The sequence below is a fragment of the Fistularia commersonii genome, chromosome 22 (assembly GCF_037954325.1).
Source record: "Fistularia commersonii isolate RoL2024-O1a breed Wild chromosome 22, RoL_Fcom_v1.0, whole genome shotgun sequence".
In the NCBI taxonomy this organism is placed as follows: domain Eukaryota; kingdom Metazoa; phylum Chordata; class Actinopteri; order Syngnathiformes; family Fistulariidae; genus Fistularia; species Fistularia commersonii.
The window spans coordinates 14,828,204-14,840,973 of record NC_141305.1 but is presented as its reverse complement, the minus strand read 5'-3'; the positions used below and the strand labels follow the sequence as shown (position 1 = coordinate 14,840,973).

General features: G+C 44.1%; 1 protein-coding gene and 1 pseudogene across 3 annotated transcripts in view; both read right to left on the bottom strand.

Moving 5' to 3' along the window:
* fam169aa (family with sequence similarity 169 member Aa) overlaps window positions 1–12,770 on the bottom strand; it is a 47,850-nt gene that overhangs the window by 17,892 nt on the left and 17,188 nt on the right. For all 3 annotated transcript variants that reach the window (XM_086170041.1, XM_086170038.1, XM_086170039.1), the window contains exon 2: window positions 1,973–2,109. In XM_086170041.1, coding sequence (XP_086026167.1) covers window positions 1,973–2,107 — 135 coding nt within the window. In that variant the 5' untranslated portion in view covers window positions 2,108–2,109. The remainder of the gene's footprint in view (window positions 1–1,972; window positions 2,110–12,770) is intronic.
* On the bottom strand, window positions 7,352–12,312 carry LOC147221787 (uncharacterized; annotated as a pseudogene).

The window sequence follows — 12,770 nt, the reverse complement described above, 5'->3', positions numbered from 1 at the left end:
TCCTGTCCTGCCGGAACGGCATCCTTTTCACTGGAAGATTCTTTGATTCTTTACACCGTAACCTGAAACACCCACAGTCCTGGCACGCTACCTCTTAAAAATTAGGGTTATAACACTATTATGTATTCATATTACTGGTCTGGGGGACCTCTATAGGGAAAATGGAAATATTTGAAGAGATTTCTAGGATGAAAATAGATTTCCAAAACATGTTGGTTCATCTGTTTTTTGATTGTAATATTGGTAAACTATTTTCAGCTTTTTTGTCTTTGGCAATTTGCCTTACTCTTGGCTGCCGTTATTTCAAATTAAACTTATCATACATTTACATTTTATTTGTGGTCGCCATTCTCAACCCAAAGTCACCTTACAAAAAGTTAAGAAAGATAGTGGATAAAATGATTCAAAAAACAATAGATTTAAAGAAAAATAATTACAGATTTAATGTTGGAATTAACATTATAGTTAGTAAGCAATTGTAAACAGACGGCGTTTGATTTTTGACTTAAACTGAGAGAGTCTGCATTTCTTAAGTCATTGAGGAGTGAGTTCCAGCGCTGGCTAGTTCCAGCGCTGGCTAGCAGAATGACTTCATATCACTTGGTACTAAGGTGGGAAGAAGTAATATCAACTTGAGTCCCAGATGAAGACCTGAGAGAGCAGAAGCAAACATCGCAGCAGTCACACGTTCTTGCAGATTCCTCCTTTACAACATCAGGGAGATTCGCAGATTCCTCACGGAGGATACAGCGCAGATACTCATCCAAGCTCTAGTCATCTCTGGTCTGGACTACTGCAACTCCCTCCTTGCCGGTGCTCCAGCGGTGACCATCAGGCCTCTGGAGCTTATTCAGAAAGCGGCAGCCCACCTGCTGTTCAACCGTCCCAAATTCTCCCACAAATTCTCCTGTTCTTATGTCCCTACACTGGTTCCTGGTAGCTGCCCACATCAAGTTCAAGACCCTGGTGCTCGCCTACCGAGTAGTGAATGGGACAGCCCCGTCTTATCTGCAGGATATGGTCAAGCCACATGTCCCTACCCGTCCCCTCCGATCTGCCACCTCTCAGCGACTGTCCACCCCATCACTCAGAGCCCCTGGCTGCCAATCAATCCGGTCTCAGCTCTTCTGGGTCTTGGCTCTTCAGTGGTGGAACGAACTCCCCAAAAAGGTCAAAACAGCAGGGTCACTACCCATCTTCCGTCGTGAGCTGAAAACATACCTCTTCACCAAGCACTACCCCACTATTCGCACTTGCCCCCCCCCCCCCAAAAAAAAAAAAAAAAAAAAAGAAATGAATGTATGTATGTATATGGTTTTGAGATGGCTATTTGGTAAAGTGGTGACTTCTGACTACCGGCTACCGGTACTTTGGATCTTCGGTGACTGAATTGCACTTTTTGTAAGTCGCTTTGGATAAAAGCGTCTAAGCGTCTGCCAAATGACTGTAATGTAATGTAATGGAAGAAAGTGGCAATATGAAGCAGGTTGGGATTGTGGGGGCAGCCAGAGTAGCTGTTGAAGGACAGATGTGATGTGTTCTCTGTGGGACAGTCCCAGTTATGAGCTGAACTGCAGAAATCTGGTGGAGCTAAACTTTGTGGGGGGAAAATAATGGAGTTGTAGTAATCTGTCTGGAAGGTGACAAGGCTAGGGTGATCTAAATTACTCAATGGACCTCACAAGGCCCATGTGCCATAGAAATCCACCATAGTGTCTCAACCATTGGTGAGCTACAGCATGTTGGTCAGCATGTATGAGTAATGAATTAGATATGGATGAGTAGCAGATATGTCTGCCAATTCTTCAGTAGTTAGGTTTGGCCTTTTTAAACCACTGAGAATTTACATGCAAAACAAACAGAAAAAGACACCCAAAAAACACCAAGTTCTGAAACCCAATGGACAGATGGGTTGGACAGCATCTACCTTTCATGTGTGAGTGCACAATTGCCTTGTTTGTGTGTGTGTTACCTTGGTGGAATCAGAGAGGCTCAGGTACACAGCATTGTCGGGGTTCATGTACAGGAGGGTGTTCATGTAGTTTTCGGCCAGCTCTTGCAGTTTCCCCTGGCTGACATCAGCCAGTAGATCCACAGGGAACTTCATCCCTAAAACACACAAATCAGCTATTAGCCAGTGTACACCAGTCACCATCCCTTGTCATTAAAGGCAAACCTAAGTAAAATTAACAAATCAGCTATCAGCCAGTGCACACCAGTCACCATCCCTTGTCATTAACTGCAAATCTAAGTGCAATTAACATATTGTCTGGGCCTCAAGAAGAAAATGACAAATCCGTTAATGAAGTTTGATTATGTCTTTCCTGGAGTTACTATGTAACACTTCTATTAGAGATGTGCTTAACTACTTGCGTATGACAAAAAAGAGAGAAGAAATGGGTCAAAGAAGGAGAGGGAGAAGGTGTGTTCAAAAGCAGAGAGAGAACAGGAAAGGGAAGAGTCTGGGACTGAGAATAGGGACTTTGAAAATGAAGATGATGATAGGAAAAGCTAGAGTTGGTTGCCATAATAATGCAGCCTCAGGGCAGCACTGGCCGGTGTCTCCCCGAGGCTGGACACGGACCAGTGTCTCCCTGAGCCGATCCCAAGCCCAGATAGATCCAGAGGGTTGCGTCAGGAAGGGCATCCCGTGTAAAACTTTTGCCAAAACCAAACATGCGAAATTAACCATAATGACCAGATCATACTGGATTGGTTGAGGCCCGGGTTAACAACAACCGCCATTGGTACCAATGACCTACAGGGTACCAAGGGAAACTGGGTTCTGTAGGTCAAAGAAGGAGAGGAGGAAGGCATGATCGGAAGCAGAGACAGAAGTGGAAAGGCAAGAGTCTGTGACTGAGAGTAGGGACTTTGAATATTGGGACTATCACAGGAAAAGATAGAGTTGGTTGACATGATGCAGAGAAGGAAAGTGGATATACTGTGTGTCCAGGAGACCAGGTGGAAAGGTAGTAAGGCTAGAAGCTTAGGAGCAGGCTTTAAGTTGTACGATCATGGTACTGACAAGAAAAGAAATGGAGTGGGAATTATCTTGAAGGAGGAGTTTGTTAGGGACGTTCTAGAGGTCAAAAGAATATAAGATAGATTTAGGAGTCTGACATTGGAAACTGGTGGTATGACGCTCAATGTCGTAAGTGACTATGCCCCACAGGTGGAATGTGAATTTGGAGAGAAGGAGAAGTTCTGTAATGAGTTAGATGAAGTGATGCAGAATACCCCCCGAGATGAGAGAGTAGTAATTGGTGCAGACTTCAATGGACATGTGGGTGAAGGCAAGAGAGGGGATGAAGAAGTGACAGGCAGATTTGTTATATAGGATAGGAATGCAAAGGGACATATGGTGGTAGATTTTTCAAAAAGGATGGAAATGGCTATAGTGAATGCTATACTTTTTTTTCCAGAAAAAACAGGAACATAGAGTAACGCAGGTAGACTACAGCTTGTATAGATGAGGTCACCTGAAAGAGATCAGTGACTTCAAAGTAGTTGTAGATGAGAGTGTAGCCAGACAGCATAGCATGGTGGTTTGTAGGATGACTCTGGTGATGAGGAAGATCAAGAGGTAAAAGGCAGATCAGAGGACAAAGTGGTGGAAGCTGAAAAGGAGGAGGGTTGTATAGTTTTCAGGTAGGAGTTGAGAAAGGCTCTGGATGGTCAGGGAGAGCTTCCAGATGATTGGACAACAACAGCTAGTGTTATCACGGAGACAGGTAGGAGAGCGATTGGTGTGTCATCTGGAAGGAAAGTAGATAAGAAGACTGGATGGTGGAATGAGGAAGTGCAGGAGTATATACGGAGAAAGCGGTTAGCAAAGAAGAAGTGGGATATTGGGAAGACTGAAGAGAACAGACAGTACAGGGAGATACAAGGTATCGCAAAGATAGAGGTAGTAAAAGCAAAACAGAGGGTGTACGATGACCTGTATGTTTGGTTGGACACTAAGGAGGGAGAGAATTTTCTATACAGGTTGGCAAAGCAAAGACATTAAGATGGTAAGGATGTGCAACAGGTCCGCGTGATTATGGATAGAGAGGGAAATGTATTGACAGATGCTAAAAGAATGTGGGAAGATGGAAAGAGTACTTTGAAGAGCTGATGAATGTGGAAAATGAAAGAGACGCAAGGGTAGAAGACGTGACTATTGTAGACCACAAATTAGCAGATTAGTAAAAGTGAAGTGAGGAAGGCACTGAAGAGGATGAAAAGTGGAAAGGTACTTGGTCCTGATGACATACCTGTGGAGGTGTGGAAGTGTCTAGGAGAGGCAGCGGTAGATTCTCTGACTAGATTATTCAACAGGATCTTAGCGAGTGAGAAGATGCCTGAAGAATGGAGACAAAGTGTGATGGTGCCTATTTTTAAGAATAAAGGGGATGTGCAGAATTGCGGCAACTATAGAGGGGTGAAGTTGATAAGCCATACAATGAAGTTATGGGAAAGAGTAGTGGAAACTAGACTGAGAGCAGAGGTCAGCATATGTGAACCACAGTATGGCTTCATTACTAGAATAGAGTACAACACATGCAGTATCTGTATACAGTATACAGTCATTTTTGCAGACGCTTCTGTCAAAAGGGACTTACAGTGGAGATGCCGGGGATTTAACTCAGGACCTCCCACATGCGAAACATGCGCTCTACCATTGAGCTACATGTTCACATGTTCAATCTAACATTTGCTTTGAGAATGCTCATAGAAAAGTACAGAGAAGGCCAGAGGGAGCTGCATTGAGTTTTTGTAGACCTAGAAAAAGCATATGACAGGATGCCAACAGAGGAGCTCTGGTATTGAATGAGGAAGTATTGAATAGCAGAGAAGTATGTTAGACATGTATTGTAGCTGTGAGACAGTGGTGTGTTGTGCTGTAGGGCTAACAGAAAAGTTCAAGGGGGAGGTGGGACTCCATCAGGAATCAGGTCTAAGCACTTTCTTGTTTGCAGTGGTGATGGACAGGCTGGCAGATGAGGTTAGACAGGAATCTCCATGAACCATGATGTACCATAATGTTTGCAGATGACATTGTGATCAGTGTTGAGAGCAGAAAACAGATAGAGGATAATCTAGAGGTGGAGGTATGCGCTGGAAAGGAGAGAAATTAAAATAAGTCACAGCAAGACAAAATATATGTGTGTGAATGAGAGGAGCTAAGGTAGAACGGTGAGAATAGAACACAGTCATTTGGCAGATGCTTTTCTCCAAAGCAACTTACAGTGGGGATGCCAATAGAGTCAATGACCCTCACACATGCAAAGCATGCACTCTACCACTGAGCTACACAGTGGGGCTACAGGGAGTGGAGATCAATAACTTGGAGGATTTCAGGCACTTGGGGTCAAGAGTTCAGAGCAATGGAGGTTGTGGAAAAGAGGTGAAGAGACAGGTTCAAGCAGGTTTGAATGGCTGAAGGAAAGTGTCAGTCTTCTATCACATAGTACCCAAATCAGCCAGAATGAAAGAAAAGGTGTACAAGACAGTGGTGAGACCAGCGATGCTGTATGGCCTAGAAACAGTTACAATGACCAAAAGACAGGAGGCAGAGATAGAGGTTGTAGAGATGAAGATGTTAAGCTGCCCTTTGGGAGTGACCAGGATGGATAGGATCAAGAATGAGATTATCAGAGGAACAGCACATGTTAGATGTTTTGGAGAGAAAGTCAGAGAAGCCAGACTGAGGTGGTTCGGTCATGAACAAAGGAGGGATGGTAAATATATTGGTAGACAGATGCTGGAATTGGAGCTGCCAGGCAGGAGGCCTCGAGGAAGACCAAAGAGAAGATTTATGGTCGCAGTGAGAGAGGATATGACGGTAGTTGGTGTGAGAGACGAGGATACAGAGAATCGGGTTAGATGGAGAAAGTTTATTCGCAGTGGCAACCCCCGAAGAGATAAGTCGAAAGGAGAAGACGAAGAGTTGGTTGGCATGATGCAGAGGGAAAGTGGATATACTGTGTGTCCAGCCGACCAGGTTCTCTTTTGGAGTGACAAGGATGGATAGGATCAGGAATTAATCCATCAGAGGGACAGTCCCCCTGACACTTTTCTCCCTCAGTTCCAACCTGCTTGAATCCGTTTCTTCACCTATTTTCTACACTCTCCATTGCTTTGAATCTGAATCGATCCTAAACACTTAAAAACTCAGCTCAATTATGATAAACATTACAAGTAAGACAAAAGGCAAAAGCAGCTTATGCATGAATATGATTTTACTAATAAATAATTACTAATGTTGAAAAAAAAACCTACATTATATATCATATGCTTATTATTAATATGACTTATTTCAAACCATCTGCAGTGGCATACAGGAAAGCAAGTACCAGCCCCCAGTAAGGGATAATATCACCTTTGTCAGGTCAGGTGAGAGTACCCCAAAACAGCAGAGGACACCAGCTTGCCCAGCCCCCTTGCCTTGGTGGTAGCAAGGTGAGAAGCTTCGGTGAGGGTTTTAAGTTCTACTATCATTGCATTACTAAGAAGAGATATTAAGTAGACGTTACTTTGAAGGAGGAGTTTGTTAATAAGGTTCAGTACAACATCAGTTCAGGAAATGCAGCCTCAGGGCGGCACTGGCCCGTGCCTCTCCAAGCCTGCCTTGGGGGGACACGGACCAGTGTCTCCCTGTGCCGGTCCCAAGCCCGGATAAATGCAGAGGGTTGCGTCAGGAAGGGCATCCGGCGTAAAACTTTTGCCAAAACCAAATATGCGAGACAACCAAAACTATACCATACCGGATCGGTCGCGGACCGGGTTAACAACGACCGCCATTGGTACTGATGACCTACAGGGTACTAATGGAAATTGGGCTACTGTGGGTCGAAGAACAAGAACAAGAAGAAGAGGAGGAGTGCGTGTTCGGAAGCAGAGGGAGAGGAGGAAAGGAAAGAGTCTGGGACTGAGAGTAGGGACTTTGAATATTGGGACTATCACAGGAAAAGGTAGAGAGTTGGTGGACATGATGCAGAGAAGAAAGGTGGATATACTGTGTGTCCAGGAGACCAGGTGGAAAGGTAGTAAGGCTAGAAGCTTAGGAGCAGGCTTTAAGTTGTACTATTATGGTACTGACAAGAAGAGAAATGGAGTAGGAGTTATCTTGAAGGAGGAGTTTGTTAGGAACGTCCTAGAGGTGAAAAGAATGTCAGATAGACTTATGAGTCTGAAACTGGAAATCGAAGGTGTGATGCTCAATGTTGTTAGTGGCTATGCCCCGCAGGTGGGATGTGAATCTGAAGAGAAGGAGAAGTTCTGGAATGAGTTAGATGAAGTGATGCAGAATATTCCCAGAAATGAGAGAGTGGTCATTGGTGCAGACTTCAATGGGCATGTCGGTGAAGGCAATAGAGGGGATGAAGAAGTGATGGGCAGATTTGGTATCCAGGATAGGAATGCAGAGGGACAGATGGTGGTAGATTTTGCAAAAAGGATGGAAATGGCTGTAGTGAACACCTTTTTCCAGAAAAAACAGGAACATAGGGTAACTTATAAGAGCGGAGGTAGGAGCACGCAGGTAGACTACATCTTGTATAGACGAGGTAACCTGAGAGAGATCAGTGACTGCAAAGTAGTTGTAGGTGAGAGTGTAGCCATACAGCATAGGATGGTGGTTTGTAGGATGACTCTGGTGACAAGGAAGATGAAGAGGACAAAGGCAGAGCAGAGGACAAAATGGTGGAAGCTGAAAAGGGAGGAGTGTTGCATGGTTTTCAGGGAGGAATTGAGAAAGGGTCTGGGTGGTCAGGGTGAGCTTCCAGATGATTGGACAACAACAGCTAGTGTTATCAGGGAGACAGGTAGAAGAGTACTTGGTGTGTCATCTGGAAGGAAAGTAGATAAGGAGACTTGGTGGTGGAATGAGGAAGTGCAGGAGTGTATACAGAGAAAGCGGTTAGCGAAAAAGAAGTGGGATACTGAGAGGACTGAAGAGAACAGACAGGAGTTCAGGGAGGTGCGGCGAAAGGTAAAGATGGAGGTAGCAAAGGCAAAACAAAGGGCTTATGATGACTTGTATACTCGGTTGGATAGTAAGGAGGGTGAGAATGATCTATACAGGTTGGCGAAACAGAGAGATAAAGATGGAAAGGATATACAACAGGTCCGGGTGATAAAGGACAGAGGGGGAAATGTATTGACAGATGCTAGAAGAGTGATGGGAAGATGGAAAGAGTACTTTGAAGAACTGATGAATGTGGAAAATGAAAGAGAGGCAAGGGTAGAAGAGGTGATTATCGTAGACCACAAAGTAGCAAAAATTAGTAAAAGTGAAGTGAGGAAGGCATTGAAGAGGATGAAGAGTGGAAAGGCAGTTGGTCCTGATGATATACCTGTGGAGGTGTGGAAGTGTCTAGGAGAGGCAGCGGAAGATTTCCTGACTAGATTATTCAACAGGATCTTAGAGAGTGAGAAGATGCCTGAAGAATGGAGACAAAGTGTGATGGTGCCTATTTTTAAGAATAAAGGGGATGTGCAGAATTGTGGCAACTACAGAGGGATAAAGTTGATGAGCCATACAATGAAGTTATGGGAAAGAGTAGTGGAAACTAGACTTAGAGCAGAAGTCAGCATCTGTGAACAGCAGTATGGCTTCATGCCTAGGAAGAGTACTACAGATGCAGTATTTGCGTTGAGAATGTTAATAGAAAAGTACAGAGAAGGCCAGAGGGAGTTACATTGTGTTTTTGTAGACCTAGAAAAAGCATATGACAGGGTGCCAAGAGAGGAGCTCTGGTATTGTATGAGGAAGTCTGGAGTGGCAGAGAAGTATGTTAGACTGGTGCAGGACATGTATGCTAGCTGTGAGACACTGGTACGGTGTGCTGTAGGGGTGACAGAGAAGTTCAAGGTGGAGGTGGGACTCCATCAGGGATCAGCTCTGAGCCCCTTCTTGTTCGCAATGGTGATGGATAGGCTGACAGATGAGGTTAGACAGGAATCCCCATGGACCATGATGTTTGCAGATGACATTGTGATCTGTAGTGAGAGCAGACAACAGGTAGAGGAAAATCTAGAGAGGTGGAGGTATGCTCTGGAAAGGAGAGGAATGAAAGTTAGTCGCAGCAAGACAGAATATATGTGTGTGAACGAGAGGAACTCGGGTGGAGCGGTGAGGCTACAGGGAGTGGAGATCAAGAAGCTGGAGGATTTCAGGTACTTAGGGTCAACAGTCCAGAGCAACGGAGAGTGCGGAAAAGAGGTGAAGAGACGGGTCCAAGCAGGTTGGAATGGGTGGAGAAAAGTGTCAGGGGTACTATGTGATAGAAGACTATCGGCCAGAATAAAAGGAAAGGTGTACAAGACAGTGGTGAGACCAGCGATGATGTATGGACTAGAAACTGTTACAATGACCAAAAGACAGCAGGCAGAACTAGAGGTTGCAGAGATGAAGATGTTGAGGTTCTCTTTGGGAGTGACCAGGATGGATAGGATCAGGAATGAGTCTATCAGAGGGACGGCACACGTTCGATGTTTTGGAGAGAAGGTCATAAAAGCCAGACTGAGATGGTTCGGTCATGTACAGAGAAGAGATATTGAATATATTGGTAGACGGATGCTGGAATTGGAGCTGCCAGGCAAGAGGTCTCGAGGAAGACCAAAGAGAAGATTTATGGATGTAGTGAGAGAGGATATGAAGGTAGTTGGTGTGAGAGAGGAGGATACAGAGAATAGGGTTAGATGGAGAAAGTTGACTCGCTGTGGCGACCCCTAACGGGAAAAGCCGAAAGAAGAAGAAGAAGAAGAAGACAACATCAGTCAGGAGGTGATGGACAGGCGGACAGATCTCCATGGACCATGATGTTTGCAAATGACACTGTGATCTGTAGTGAGAGCAGGGAACAGGTGAAGGAAAAACAGAAGTGGAGGTATGCTTTTGGAAGGAAGAAAAGAGAGGAAGCAGAGCTGGAGGTAGCTGAAGATGTGGAGGTTCTGTTTGGGAGTGACGAGGATGTATAAGATCAGGAATGAGTCCATCGGAGGGAAAGCACGTTAGACATTTTTGAGATAAGTTCTGGGGTTGGAACTGCCAGGCAGGAAGACTAGGGCAGGACCAAAGAGAAGATTTATGGATGTCATGAAAAAGTTAGTTGGTGTGAGAGAACAGGATACATGGCAGATTCTTATGATTAAATGCTAAAAGAATCTCAAAAGAGATTTAAAAAAAACACATGTTTTCTGAGGTAGTTTTTGGGAGATCTTTTTCAAGGAATTATAAAGGATATTCATTTCAAAATCCTCTCCTAGACCCACCATCTTCTTGTGGTGGAAAGGTTTTGCATGTCCCAATAATTGTGGAGCTCAGTTTTCGTGGGCTTTTTGTCCTTTGTAGAAACAGCTGAGGACAGTGGTTCAATTCACACAGAGAGCCTTTCTATGTGGAGTTTGCATGTTCTGTCTGTGTGGGGATCCTCCAGTTTTTCCACAGTCCAAAAACTGTCAAAAGGTTAGTTGGAAAAAAATTGCTCTTAAAAACATGGCTCTTAAAAGATACATCATTTCCATTACTTTCACCAATGGCTGCCACTCTTTTCCTCCCCCTTCGCCCTGACTCAGAGGTTGGACGAAGAGTAGCGCAGTGGATGTGAAGAAGCCACAGATATGTTTACAAGTTCTATAGTAATTAAGTTTGGCATTATAAGCCACAAAGAATACACATTCAAAACAACCAAGGAGAGGACACACAAAGATCTGCAAGGTAGTACTCAGATGGCTGGGACAGCATGTAACATGTGTGCATGTGTGAGTGTGTGTGCAGGTGTGTGTGTGAATGGTCTTGGTCTTCACTTGGTTTCAGCCCCTTAAGTCTTGGTATTGGTACCCTCTGGTCTCAGTCAACTCTTGGTCTCAGTTAATGTGGTCTTGTAGCCAATCGCACTAAAAATCTCACTTAAAGACTCTGGGTTGAATTGTTAGTGAAGGGCAAATCAAAATATTTAAATTCGTATGCTATTCCCTTAGCAAATGATGTAATTTAATAACTTAACATTCAAATATTCCATAGATGAATCACGTAATCCAGTAAATTACAAAGATATTTTGTTTCTTCAAAATGCAATTACAAATTCCCTACAAAAGAGTAAGGCCTTAAATTTAAAACACTTATCTAATTTCCTTGTTTTAGAAAAGTGCCTTAGTCATAATATGACAAGCAGCAGTGATACACAAACTTTGATTTGTGAAAAGCCAAAGAGTTGCTTACTAATAGTGGTCCTCGAATAATGTTCCCACATTTTCATGCTGTTTTTCAATATCTGCTTAAGTGACTGGGGCCATTTCAGCCGAACTCAGCTGAGTTAACTTATGGGCGCAATAATAAATGTATCACCTGTGTTACATATACAGTAAAAAATGTGATATTATCAAAAAAAGCTAACCTGTGTCTAAACAGTATTGTGCTCCATAAATAGCTGCTTTGAATTTGAAGGCAATCCATCTGCCACCACAAATCCCAGTTAATACTCCTTGATCGCTGATGAAACCTTCATAGCAGTGTTCCTGGAGAAATCAGCTGTGCTTACAGTTATGAGATTATCAAGTTATTTTTGACAAAATTACTTATTGCACAGTATCTGTCTCAAGATTTACTGTCATAAACATTAAATAGTGATACATGCACAACATGTGAATGTCCTCATCCATGTCCATGTTCTCTTTCATTAAGTCCATTAATCTTCTCTTTGTTCTTCCTCCAGTGCTCCTGCCTGGCAATTCCAAACCAGGCATCCTTCTACCAATATATTCACTATCCCCCCTCTGTACATGACCAAATCATCTCAATCTGGCTTCTCTGACCTTATCTCCAAAACATCAAACAAATGATGTCCCACAACTCCTACCTTTCCTTTCATTCTGGCTGATATTCTTCTCTAGCATAGTACCCCTGACACTTTTCTCCCATTGTTCCAACCTGCTTGAACCTGTTTCTTCACCTCTTTTCTACACTCTCAATTGCTGATCCTAAGTACTTAAAAACCCAGCTGAAATATGATACACACTACAAACAAGAGAAAAGGCAAAAGCAGCTTATGCATGAATGATTTTACTAATGTTGAAAAAAACATTACATTTTATATCATATGCTTATTACTAATATGCCTTATTGCAAACCATCTGCACTGGCATATAGCAGAGCAAGTACCAGCGCCCAGGAAGGGATAATGTCACCCTTGTCAGGGCTGGTGAGAGTACTCCAAAACAACAGAGGACCCCAGCTTGCCCACCTCCCTTGCCTTGGTGCAGCAAGTGGACCTTGGGAGGGAGAGTGGAGCAGATCGCCAAATCTGCACTTAGGCAGGACATAGTGTCAACACCTGACTCCTCCAGGCAAGAGGTACTACTCTGAACTCACAGTCCCTCAGGAAGAATGGATTGAGGAGGCCCAAGTTCAGAAGAGGGTTGAGTACATAGAGCTGATTTAGTCCTGCAGGAGGGAGAATGAATGGAAGGCCCGCTGCGAGCCCATTGAGATGGGCTGCGGCAGATTTCTACAGTAGTTCCTGCACCAAGCTCTCAAGCTCCTTGGTCTTAGAGGGTTGCAGGACAATAGAGCCACCAAGAACATCAGCATAGCTGCAAAGAAGGCTTCAAGGCAGCTGTGGATAAGGAGGGGGGGATCCATGAAGTAGTATGCTGCTTAGTTACAAGCCCGGGGGTTGATCATCCATTGCTGGGCCGCCCAGGTGTCGATGTCTGAATATCTGAGACCCGGACCACCCCGTGACCCTTGGTTCTTCACCGAGGATGTGACCAAGCTGCAC